Source organism: Sceloporus occidentalis, unplaced genomic scaffold, assembly GCF_023333645.1.
Source record: "Sceloporus occidentalis isolate IW3139 unplaced genomic scaffold, rSceOcc1.0.p SCAF_69, whole genome shotgun sequence".
NCBI classification, from domain to species: Eukaryota; Metazoa; Chordata; class Lepidosauria; order Squamata; family Phrynosomatidae; genus Sceloporus; species Sceloporus occidentalis.
In genome coordinates this window covers 2,970,167-2,983,368 of record NW_028317049.1, presented here as the reverse complement: position 1 = coordinate 2,983,368, position 13,202 = coordinate 2,970,167, and the positions used below count along the sequence as shown (strand labels likewise).

General features: G+C 46.0%; 1 protein-coding gene across 2 annotated transcripts in view; it reads right to left on the bottom strand.

Moving 5' to 3' along the window:
- The window catches only part of LOC149286405 (max-binding protein MNT-like), a 69,449-nt gene that overhangs the window by 39,463 nt on the left and 16,784 nt on the right, over positions 1–13,202 (bottom strand). For both annotated transcript variants that reach the window (XM_089494129.1, XM_089494130.1), the window contains exon 2: positions 1,877–2,459. In XM_089494129.1, the coding sequence (XP_089350255.1) occupies positions 1,877–2,459 (583 nt within the window). The remainder of the gene's footprint in view (positions 1–1,876; positions 2,460–13,202) is intronic.

Here is a 13,202-nt window from a genome sequence, read left to right as displayed (position 1 = left end):
GTGTAGATGCACCCTCCAAAATAAAAAGAGAGGATATTGATATCAGATCAGTGCTATCCCCCCACAAGCAAATCAAACTAGAAGAAGAGTAGGACAAAGTGCCGTCCTTTAAACAGTGTTGGACTACAACTCCCAGAGGCCCCAGCCATCATGGATAATGATGGGGAATGCTTGGAGTTATAGCCCAACAATATCTTGTTGGGCTTCCCACATCCCCAAAAGGGCCACTCTTTGGGGATGTGGGAAGAGTACAGTTGACCCTTGTTATATGCTGGGGTTTGGTTCCAAGATCCCCCATGTATAACAAAATCCGTGTATGCTCAAGTCCCATTAAATATAATGACAAAGCAAAATGGTATCCGTTATAAAAAATGGAAAATCAAGGTTTGATATTTGAAATTTATACTTTTTTTGGACATTTTCAAACCGTGTATGCTTGAATCCGTGTATAAAAAATCCTTGTATAAGAAGGGCCGACTGTATATCTAAGTTTCCATATACAAAGCAGGAGGTTTAACCCCTGGTTAACCTGAAGCATCTAAAGACAGGATTTATTTTAAAATAACAGTAATAATTTCACGTTTATGAGCCGCTCTTTGACTCAAGTGTCAATCAATCCACAATGTGAAAAATGACACGTAGGGCTTTGTGACGGAACAAAAGCAGAAAGTCACTGCACCAGTGCAATGTCCTATATATTTAATTTCCAGATTTTAAGTCTCCACAGAGCAAGAGGAGTTGTTTTTAAAGCAACAGGGATGTTATTCCAGGCTTTAGTCCAGAAAATGAATTTTTCTGCAGTTGATGGTGCCTACATTCGCTTAATACCAGTGGCTCACAACCTTTGGGCCTCCATTTGTTTCAGACTTCAGCTCTCAAAAGTCCCAGCCAACTCAGGCTGCATCCGCATTGCAGAAATAATCCGGTTTGACAACACCTTAATTGCCATGGCTCCATACTATTGAGTTCTGGCATCTGTAGTTTTGTGAGATACTTAGCCTTCTCTCTCAGAAAGCTTTGGTGCCACAATAAACTACAAATCGCAGGATTCCATAGCATGGCACCACAGCAGGTAAAGCAGTGTCAAACGGCATTATTTCTGCAGTGCAGATGAGACCACAGAGACCTGCCTTTATCAAATCAGATTATTTATCCATCTACCAAACCACAGTTTGCTCTGACTGGCAGCAGTGCTCCAAAATCTTCCATGGAGGTCTCTTTTAGTGGAGGCATGCGTTTTGAACTTGGGACCTACTGCATGCAAAGCGTGGGCTCTACCACCATTGAGCCATGGCAGTTAAAGTGGTGTCAAGCCGGATTATATCTGCAGTGGGGGTGCAGTCTTAGTCCACAACAGGGATTGCAGTTGGCCCTCCATATTTGCAGTTTTCACCATTGTAGATTTGATTATTTGTGGATTTGATTAATACGTTCTCTCTAAGAATCTCTAGGTCCTTCAGAGCAACTCTGCCAGAAGTTGACCATAGCATTGTGCTGGAGAACCTAGATGTTCCTAGAGAAAACACTTCTCTGGGCATTTGTAGGTCCTCCATCATGATTCTATGATCAACCTCTGGCAAACATTGACCACAGAGTTACACTGGAGGATCTGGGAATGCCTTGAGAGGTGTTCTCTTAGGTAAAAAGAACAGTGTTTTTATATTTGCCGTGTTTCCACATTCATGGTGGTTCTTCACCCCTAACCCCAGCAAATGTGGAGGGACCACACGAACTGAAGTCCCAAACATCTGGAGGATCTAAGGTTAGGTACAACTGACTTATACCATCCTTGCTTTGGGGGGAGAAAGACAACAGGGAAGCACATGGGGAGAAACATGAACCTTTGTGACAAGGGGCTCTTGGTGACGCCACTCACCCGCCTGGTCTCTTCTTCTGCTCGCTTGGTTTGGTGTCTTCTGAGGGGGCCATCTTGACCCCGAGGGGTTGTGGGGGAACCTGGTGCGGCTGTAGAGGCGGGTGCGGGACCGGAGGCTGGGGCTGGATAGGTTGCTGGACCAAGTGATGCTGGGAAATGGCCAGTACCGGGGCAGCGTAGTGCGGGAGCTGGCTCGGGCTCCCCGACGGAGGCGTAAGGACCTTGATGTCCGGAAGAATGGGCCCAGAGGCCTTCTGGATCACGGGTGCCACCAAGGGGGCTTCCTTGCCAAGGCCTGGAGTGCTGAGGGGCTGGTGGTGTCGCTGGATGAGCGGGGGAGACAAGGTGTTCTGGGCCATCGGATGCGGGGGGCTGGTGACCACGGGGATGGGGATGACCGAGATGGGGGCCGCCAATGGTGGGGCCGGTGGAGGGGCCGGGGTGGCCTGAGACAAGGACCCCACCGGGGGGACTTCGACGTGGGGTTCCTCGTGGGGTGCAGCATGGTTGACCCTTTGCACGCTGGCCTTCTGGTGCTCCTGTTCGCGTTCCAGGCGGAGTTTCTCATGCTTCTCATTTTCCTCTGGAGAGATTTAAAAAAAAAAAACCAGAGAGGGAGGGAGGAGAGAAAAAGAAAGAGGAAATGATGAGTGCTAAAAGAAATGTAAGAATCTCTGCATGAGTGCAATGGAAACGTTCACCAGGAAACTGATAATCTATGCAATACCCAGTGAAGCGGGATAATGAGGCGCCTTGACTCTTGGAAGAAGTACCTTTTACTTCAGCTGCATCCACACTGCAGCAAGAATCCAGTTTTGACACCGCTTTAAGTGCCATGGCTCAATGCTACGGGATTGTTGGATTTGTCATTTTGTGAGATGCGGTGCAGATATAGCCTAAATCAGTACTTCTCAAGCTAACTGATATGGTGGACCAGCAGTTTTCTCACAGTGTGCCATGGACTGGTGCCATATTTGAGCAATATTGTTTTGCACAGTTTCCTGGGACAAGTGCCAGCCTGTGAACCCTCACTATGAGGAGCACTGGTCTAAGGCTGCTTCCGGACGGCAGAAATAATGCAGTTTAACACCACTGTAATTACCATGGCTCAATGCTCTGGAAATCTGGAATTTGTAGTTTTGTGAGATATTTAGCCTTCTTGGTCAGAGAGCTCTGGTGCCACAACAAAATACAGTTCCCAGGATTCCATACCACAGAGCCCCAGCAGTTAAAGTGGTGTCAAACTGCATTATTTCTGCAGTAAAAATGCAGCCATAGAGCTGGAAGGGACCTCAAAGGCCACCTACTCCAACCCCCATCATGCTGCAAGACAAAACGAAAGCACTCTTGAAAGATGACCATAGGTTTACATGCGCATGGATTTCTGAATATACACACAAACATTCTACAGAAGGGAATACTGCTAATGGAATTCCAATTTTATCTCCTGGACTTTGGAATGCTTTGCTCCCAGTGCCACATATCCAGGAGGAGGGACCGGCTTGCATAGATAATCCTATACAGAACAACATAACAACAACACCTTGAGAAAATGCAAGCCTGGGACTAATATTGTCTTTTTATAATTCATTTATGTATGATTTTTTAGCACCTTGGCCTGAAGAAGAAGCCAGCAGAGCTTCGAAAGCTTGCATCATGTATCTTGTGCATTTCAGTTGCCCGAATAAAGGTATCACTGTTTTGTGGATTTTGGATGTCACTGTTTTTTTGTTGTTAGGTTTTGTGTTGGAAAATATCTATTTATTTAAAAAAAACCTATTTCATGAATGTTAAGCTTTCCCTGCTAGCAGGAAAAAACCCTTTAGTGACAGGTAAGGTGTTCCAAATAGTTCTGAATCAGATTTGCCTCTGTCTGAATCTGAGCAAACTCCTGCAAGTGATTCTACAGACCTGGAGCCTTCGCCAAAGTGAATTAAACTCTGCAGAAAGTATACACAGGAATGATCCCAGTGTATCTTGCTGTGATAAAATTCCTGGGTCAACAGTCCTTTTGACTTTAATTTGAACAGCTAATGTCAGGGATGTACAAGCTATCATAAAAACGCATTTTAAAAAGGCAAATATTCTACAGCCTGAGTATCCCTTATCTGGAATTCTGAAATCCAAAGTCGCTGCATTTCTCTCTTAAAGACATCTTTCTTGCTCATTACTGTTCAAGTCGTTTCCGACAGCTGGCAATCCTAAGGCAAAGCTATCATGAGGTAAGATCTGCTCAGAGGGGATTTGCCTTTGCACACCTCTGAGGCCGAGGGTATGTGATTTGCTCAAAGCCAAACAGTGGGTTTCCATGGCTGAGTGGGGATTCGAACCTTGTTCAGTGCTCAAACCACCCCATGCTGGCTCTCATTACTATGAACTCATTAATTCCCTCTTTCTCAAACTTTTACAAAGACACCTCAACATGTTGTTGAGCTCTCTGACAGGGAAAGATAAACAGCTCACGAAACTACAAATTCCAGAATTGCATATCATTGAGTCATGGCTGCAGTGAGGTCAAACTGGTTCATCTCTGCAGTGCAGACACACCCAAGGTCTCTGGGCAGAGGTTTTGTGTCTCTTTGGCCTTACACTCCATGCGCATGTGAAAGGCTCTGGGTTCAATCCAGGGCAGCTCCAAGCAGGACTAGGAATGATCCCTAACTGAAACAACGGAGAACCACGGCATTCATCTGAACCCCATGACTCCATCCCAGAGTAATTCAGCCACGTTTTGCTTTGCGTGTGACATGGACCTGCAGAACCGGTTCTCTTTCTTGCAATGAAATCCTGTCTGTGGCCCTTTTCGTGGCACCCACTGGCCTACCATGTGTTTATGTTTGACAACACACCATGACCGAAGTAGATAAATGAGATCTGGATGTCCTGACTTGCCAAATGAAATCTTACGAAGATTTATACTCCTGTCTCTCTGTGCATTTGGATCGACGAGGCAGCTTTACAACAATAATATTATCAAGCAGTTCAGTCAAACATTTTGGTAAAAAGCAAAGACAATGAGAATCTGCTATCTTATGTCTGCAGGTATTATCTGGAAAAACAAGGCATTAGCCTGCCTTCTGAATCATACAAAGGAAGGAAGAGTTCCTACTGATGTTAAATGAATTCAGGTGCCACCACCCAAAAGCCATCATCTCACGCAGCCTCTCAAATAGCAAGGAGATACAGAGCAGAGCCTCCAAAAATGTTATCAGAATGAGTAGGTAGGTACATACAAGAAAAGGCAGACTTTGCAGCAGGACTTTGAGATAGGCTGCTGAATTAATCTAGTGTGACACTGCTTTAATGGTCATAGATGAATGCTATGGGACCATGGGATTTATAGTTTCTTGTGGTAGCAGAACCTTCTGACGGAAAAGGTTGAATGGGACACAAAACTACAAATCATAAAATTCCATAGCATTGAGCAAAGGCAATTAAGGAGGTGTCAAACTGCATTAATTCTGTTGTATTATTATTATTATTATTATTATTATTATTATTATTATTTTGCCTTGCAGAGGGTTTGGTCTTCCAATAACTAGAAATCCCAGCCATCATGGCAAATGGAGGATCTAAGGATTTCCACATCTACTTTGAAGGTTCCCAGCTTCAGTGTCGCATCATAGCACATTCCATGGTTTGGGGAGTCACTGTGCAAACAGATGCAGTGTGTTGAAATGGACTTTGGAAAGTCCGCAGTGTCCAACCCTAGCAGCAAAGAAAATCCACCGCAACAGCGTCTCTTGCAAACAGCCACCTAACCTGTCTTTGGAAATCTCTAACAACATCGAGCCCATCCCCTTCCAGGGCCGTCCTGACTTTTTCAGCAAGCTATCAGTGGTATTACTGCAAGAAAGAGAACATTGTTCAGTATGAAAGCAGCAGACATATCAAGAGCAACCATGCATCTCCAAGAAAAGCACACTACTGCACTTGCCCACCTTGTCATTTGTGAGGATATATTTTCTTCTAACTGGAGTATGAAATCAAACATACACACGCAACCCACCCAAAATTATTCCATGTCAAGTAACTTGAAGATCTTCAACAGTACTAGCTGGATGGAAAGAACAGCCACAGTTTTCCCATAACATTGCGGTTAGCCTTGGAGATGCTCAGAAACCCACGAAAAGCCCTTCCTCAAAACATCTGAGGTCTAGCCAAAGTGTTCCCTTTTCTCCTCTTCTAAAAGGTTGCAAGGATCTCACCCTCCGCACATACTGTTTGGTGGGTCTTCGACGCAAGGCAGCATCGGAGGACCCTGTCTTTTCCATCTGGGAACCACGGTTTGCTGTTGCAACCAGGATCAGGGGTCATGGTGACCATATTTCTTCCTAGCTGCAACAGCAAACCATGGTTTCTTAATGGCAGGTCTCCAACCAGGAGAACCTCCCTCTTTGGAGGACATCTCTCACGGCACAGCCCTGCATTTGAGCTCCCACCCAACTGTCGCAGGCAGCAACTTAGAGGTAACTTATGAAGCTTCATGGCAACTTTGGCAACACTGCCAAGGAGAGTCCCAAAAATGTGTTGATCTGCATTTTTTAAAACAAATTTTAAGGCGTTGTTCGCCTCTATGGAGAGCAGCCCTCTTGCAAAATGAAAGGCCCATAAATCCTTGTATTCCAGGCATAGCTGGTAACAATTTACCGTTGCTGGGAAATCCCATTTCCCTTCTACCTATGGTGAGGGATGCATCTGTCCTCAGAGGGTACAAGGGAGTCCATAGAGATATCATAGTCCCTGATAATCGACACATCTTGGGGCTTTGACTTTGCAGCCCTGGCTCCACTATACCACTGGCCATAGGTAACCAGGAACTACATACAGAGGTCAACAGCTGGATGAGGACCAAGAGAACGGTCCACGTTTCTCCTGTGTCCTCCATAGAGAAACCATGCAGAAGGTGCGAATGTCACCTCCTCCATCCAGAGAGCAGCTCTCTCCATCCTGTCTCTGCCAGAACTCAGCAGGGAAGGAACTTTCAAGGTCTTCCTTACAAGACTGTTGTGATAAATACCAAATTCTTTAAGGGCTTCTCTATACCAAGCACAGAGGAACCGTCCTTACCCCACTCCTGCAACCAATACACAAAACTAGGAATGCTTCCCTTACATCCTTAGGCAAATGGATTACCTTGTTCTTTATTATATACTATATATAAAATACATATATATTATATAATATCAAGGTATCATGTCAATAATAAAATAGTCAAATGTCAAAATCCAGAACCAGCATATAATAAACAGCAAGATCTGTCTGTCTGTCTGTCTGTCTGTCCATCCGTCCATTCATCCATCTATCTTGCTCTTTATTAAATGCTGGCTGTGGGTTTTGACTTCTGACTATTTTAATATTATGCGATGATACCTTTTAAGGAAAAAATAAGATCCAAGAATGGTAAAACAACATCAATGTCATATTATTATCATTATTTTGGAGTTTGGGATCACTGATAGTTCAGATGGAATTCTGCTCTTGTGACCCCGTCTATGGCGATTTCGTTCAGATGTGTTATCACATCTTATTGCTGTTGTTATTACTACTATTGCTATTATTATTATTATTATTTCAGTATGAATCCAAGTACACAAATCTGTTCAGAAAGCATCCTTTGAAAAAGAAAACAAAACCATAGAGCCGATGCTATCCGCTCCTTATGCAAAACCCTCACTCGACCTACCACTTGCTCATCCATCACCATGGAAGAGGTTATCACCTACAGGCAGAGTCTCAGAGAACAGCCCCGACAAACGCCAACCTGCCACAAAACACAGTATTTTGACAAAAGTGCCATGCCTTTTCTTTATCAGGATTATCCCCTGCCCCACTTGCATACGAGAAAAGACAAACAAGCCTCCCTTGAAAGGAAACAAAAACAAAAGCATCACTTTGGAAGATGCCATGAAGAGACAGTGTGGTGTAGTAGTTGGAACAGGACAGAGATAAAAGCATCTCCAGCCCCATCATTATAGCTGGATACAACCACAAAAAAGGACTGGCTTGAAAATAAGTGCGTGGATCACTGGTCTCCCATGGAGAGCTGCAGATACCATAGTCCAGGACCCTGGGCTTTGCACCCATTTCCAAACTGTTCCTTTTCTGAGGTTTGTTGCATTGACTAGAATGCTTTGTCCCTTCTTTTCTTTATACAGTATTTGTACGTCATGAAGGAGCAGGGACATCACTAGGAGGGTGCGGATCGTACTGGGTGACACCACAGAGTCTGTCCCAAGAGTCCCCTGGCAGCCCACTTCTGCCAGCCAGGGTGCCTATGCCATCCATCAACTGCGGTTACCATCCAGCAGTCTATCCTCACCAGCGACTGCTGGTGGGAAGGGGCTGCCTTCTGGGTCTGGCAAGTCTTGACTAGTGGACCCCCCAGACCTGGAAAAGTCTGCCAGGTGGTAGCAGAAACCCACTCTCAGTATGGCAGACGTGGTCTAGCTGGTGAAAGGGGCATGTGCAGAGTGTGCCAGGCAACCTGGAGGTGATAGCAGGAATTACTCCACTGGGCTGACACCCACCCTAGTGATGCCACTGTGATCTAGTTCAAAACATGACAGTTATCCACAAATATTTATTGAACCATTTTTGCTTAGTGCTGAACTTTTTTCCTACCTTTTTTCCCCCTTGAAGAACAAAACTCCAACAGGTTTTGATTGGGGACACTGTTCTTTACAGGAGTCTGTTTTCTCCATACCCTGGGTTAGTGTTGGATGGGAGCTGAATTCCCTGAAGGCACCAGATCCAGTTTGATCTTGGAAGCTAAGCAGAGTCTGGCCTGGTTAGTACTTGGATGGTTGGAGAGTATTCAACAGACAACTGGAAAGCACATGATCATGAACATGCACATACACACTGAAGACTTAAAGGACCTGGGTTTGATTCCTGGTCAGCCATGCATTTTCCCTAGGGCTGGGGATGAACATGCAACCAGCCGCATGTCCCTGGAAACCAAATCCAATCAGCCTCAGCCATGATGGGAACTGCAGTCCCACGACGCCAAAGATTCCACGCCACAAGATTAAACCAATTCATGCCAAGTGTGTCTAACCATAGCTATCGTAACATGAACAACGGAGAATCACCATGCTCAAGGGCAGTGTGTTGCTAGAAATGCACTGGATGGAGACAGAGTTATCTTCATGACCCTGGGGGGGATTTGGTTTTGAAAAAGCTTTGCTAGACTACAACTATGGTTACACCTAGGGTTGCCATAACCCTCCTGGCGGCAGGACATTCCTGGTTTTTCACCACTAGGGGGCGTCCCTGCACGGTTTCCTCCTTGACTCAAGTTTGCCAATCTGGTGACTTTCACGCCAAAATGGGTCCTTTTCAGAGCCTTTGGTGTGATTTTGGTGGTTGGTTTTAATGGTAATTTTGAGAGTTGAAATAAGTTCCAATTATTTTTATTCAATTAGGGCTACGTTTTATTGCCATATTAACATTACAGGGACTTTTCAGGGATTTTGACTGAATATTTGGTGAGATATGGGGGGATTTGGTGAGTTTTGGCCAAACGTTTGGGGAATTATCTTCAAGGCTTATTGGCAACAGGAGGTTGCCAGACTCAGGGGCCCTATACAGACAGGCCAAAATAAAGCTGCTTCGAGTCTCTTTGGAGGTATGGTGTCTCAATGATGCATGCGTCCTAAGAGTCCGGAAGCTGCACGAAAGCTGCACTCCAGTCCTTAGGACTGGAGTGTGACTTTGGTGCGGCTTCTGGACTCTTAGGACACATGTGTCATTTAAACAGCATACCTCCAAAGAGACTCGAAGCAGCTTAATTTTGACCTGTCTGTATCAAGCCAGGAAGAAGAGCTCCTCCTCTGTTTGGTCCCAGCAAGGCAGCAGAGCGGAGAGGGCCATTTCCTTTGGCACCAAGGAGAGGATGATGATGAGAAAGAGGACAAATGTCAAATGTCAAAATGTCCTCTATTTTGATCATGCCTAAGAAACATGCATTTATATGAACATTTTTTAAAAAATCATCAATTTTTTTCGCATGTCCTCCATTTATTAAAACTGTGTCCTACATTTGATAATGTTGCCATACATTTGTCCTACATTTGTCCCGGTTTGGAGGTCATGACTTATGGCAACCCTAGTTACAACACAGTCTGCCAGAAGAGGATGATAGGATCTGAATCTAAAAAACATCACCCCTAATTTCCTGCTTTTCGAAGGGCTTGTCTTGCTGGACCAAAACAACATCCATCTAAACCAGATGGACTGTTTGCATTTCCAGCTGTCCAGACTCCTAGAGGTGGCTTGTATGCAAAGCAGAAAGGTACTATTATTATTATTATTATTATTATTATTATTATTGATATACCGCCTTTCCAAGGATCAAGGCGGTTTACAAATTATAAATCCTCCCCAGGCTCCCTCTCCTCCTCCAACATCCTAAATTCAAGGTTAGACAGCCACCCAACATAGAGCCTCCATCTCCTTTTGCTGGCCCCAGATATGTTTATGCGCATCAATGCATTAAAAAGACGGAGGCACTTCTGCAGAGAAACAGGGCCAACAAGGTGCAAAACAGGTGAGCCAAGGCAGTCCCTGGCCCAGGAGAGGCTGGCGAGAGGGAAAACTCCTCTTTGCAGGAAAACACAGGAGGGCAGGGAGGCTAGTCCTCAAGCACGTGTCTCCCCGCTGTACACTTTGGAACACAACCCGACAGGTCAGCTGGATGGCAGCCAGCGAGCAAAGCTGCCCAGCCGCTCCCTCGCATGCGACACCCGACGCGTCACCAGAACCATCTGTCCAACCAAAGCATGCACAAACGCTGACAGACGCAGAGCAGGGGAAACCGAAGCAATGGAGACAGAAGAAACCATTCCTTGGCACAATTGGGGAGCTGCAAAAAATGGCATGAGACAACATTAATCCAATTCCGGCACTCTGCAAGCTTTTATTAATCTACATCACGCTGCAGTCTGCCTCCAAGCTGTTCCTGACTTAAGGCAAACCTTTTCACAGGGTTTTCTTGGCAAGAATTGTTCGGAAGGGGTTTGCCTTTTCCCTCCTCTAAGACTGAGAGAGTGTGACTTGCCCAAGATCACCCAGTGTGTTTCCATGACTGAGCAAGGACTCCAACCCTGGTCTCCAGAGTCATAGTCCAGTGCTCAAACCACTATACCACATTGTACATCGTACATTTGTGGATTTATGCATTGTTTATTCTGCAGCCAAGAAAAGAGAGGAGGCTATGAATTTCACTGGGGAATGCAGCTTGACCCCACCATACAAATGTTATTCAAACATCTTCCCAGGTTTGTATGATTATCAGGAATTTTCCAAACTAGAAACCTATAAGGATAGCAATACTGGTTTCAGCGTTGGACTCTAGAGACCAGGGTTCGATTCGCAGCTCAGCCATGAAACCTACTGGATGACCTTAGGCACATCACACTCTCTCAGCCTCAAGGGAAGGCAATGGCAAACCTCCGCTGAACAAATCTGGCCAAGAAAACCCCATGATAGGGTCCTTAGGGGGACCATAACTCAGAAACAACTTGAAGGCATGCATTTGTAAGCTGAGGTTATATAATTCACAGGTTTCTGTCCTGGATCCGAAGCCCAAATTAAGCCAAAAGTCAAACTAGGAGGAAGGAAAGAAGTCAAAGTAATGGGATGGGGATGTGGGATTACTCCGTCAAAGAAAGAAAAACTGTCAGAAAGGGGCAGTTTTGTTCAAGGTATTTGGGCGCACAACAAAATCCTGCTTTTGCTGTGCCAAAAGAATCACACTGTTGCGGGCAATGCACATTCTTATATAGAGTCATTATAGATTGCTTTTCGATCCGAGAAAGGGCCCGTCGGAAGCAGCTTTCAACACTATAATACAAGCAATAATCAATAGAAGACGAAACACTGCCATGAGTTTAAAAACAGTCACAATCATCAAAAGTCTTCATTTACTCCTCCAAGATCCCTCATATTAGACTCACAAGATCCCTCTAAGGTAGACTGGAGAAGACAGACAGAGATTGAATCTGGATCACCTAGCAAGTTTCATAAAGATACAGTGGGTCCTTGGTATACTCGGGGGATCCGTTCCAGACCCCCCCCCCCCCCCGCGTATACCAAAATCCGCGTATGCTCAAGTCCCATTTGTTCCAATGGCGGCGCGCGTGCACCTCCTCTCCAAAAAAAGGCGAGGAGGTGGGGAAGAGGACGCGCAGAGGGCAGCAGCACGGGAGGCCTTCAAGGCCTCCGGCACCGTCACCCAGCCTCCTCAGCGCCGCGGAAGGGGCGGGTGTCGGTGCTGGGGCCTCCAGCACCGGTATCCGGCCCTTCGGCAGCGTGAAGGCCTGGAGGAGGCTGGATGCCGGCATGGGAGGCCTTGAAGGCCTCCGGCACGGCACCCCTGCTTCCTCGCCGTCCGCCGTGGGAAAGGCCCGGTGGCGGTGCTGTTGTAGGCCAAGAGGCCTCCAGCACCGCCATCGCGCCTTTTCATGGCAGCGGCGAGGAAGCTGAGGCTTGGTCTCCGCCGCCACCCGGCTTCCCTCGCAGCGGCGGCAGTGGAGGCCAAGCCGCTGCACCGTAAGAGTAAAGGTAAGTAAGGGGAAAGGAAGGGAGGGAGGCAGGGAGGGAAGGAAGGAAGGGAGAAGGGAAGCGAGGCAGGGGAGGGAGGAGAAGGAAACTGTCCCCAATGGCGGTGCGCGTGCACACATGCCGCCATTGGGGACAATTTCCCGATTTGCCATCCGCGGATGCTCAAATCCGTGGATGGCAAATCCGCGTATAAGGAGGGCCGACTGTATCCAAAACTTAAACTTTTGTCACTTGCAGGGAAACCATGTACAGGTTGAGTCTCCCTTATCCGAAATGCCTAGGGCCAGAAGCATTTTGGATTTTGCAATTTTGGGGAAGATTTTGGAATACTTGCATATGTGTAATGAGATCTGTTGGGGAGGGGACCCATCAAATTCATTTATGGGTTGTATAATACACCTTATACACATAGCCTGGCGGCAGTTTTATAGAAAATATTTTGCATTTTGGAATAGTTTGAATTTTCTGGGTCAGGGAGACCCAACTTGTGTTCAAAGTCACACTCAGAAAATCAAGTGGACATTTCTGGATTTTGAAGTATTTCGGATTTCGAGATAAGAGAGACTCAACCTGGACACAGAAAAACTGAAAATATGTTTCTGCAGAAAAGTAAAAATGGATCCAACTTCCAAAGGTTGACCACAATGACTTCCTCCTTCCTGCCCCAACTTCAAGGATCTCCTTGAAGATCCTGACTCACGGCATGGAGGAGAAAGAACGTCATGCCAGCCCTACCTGGGTGGAGATCCATTGGTCCAAT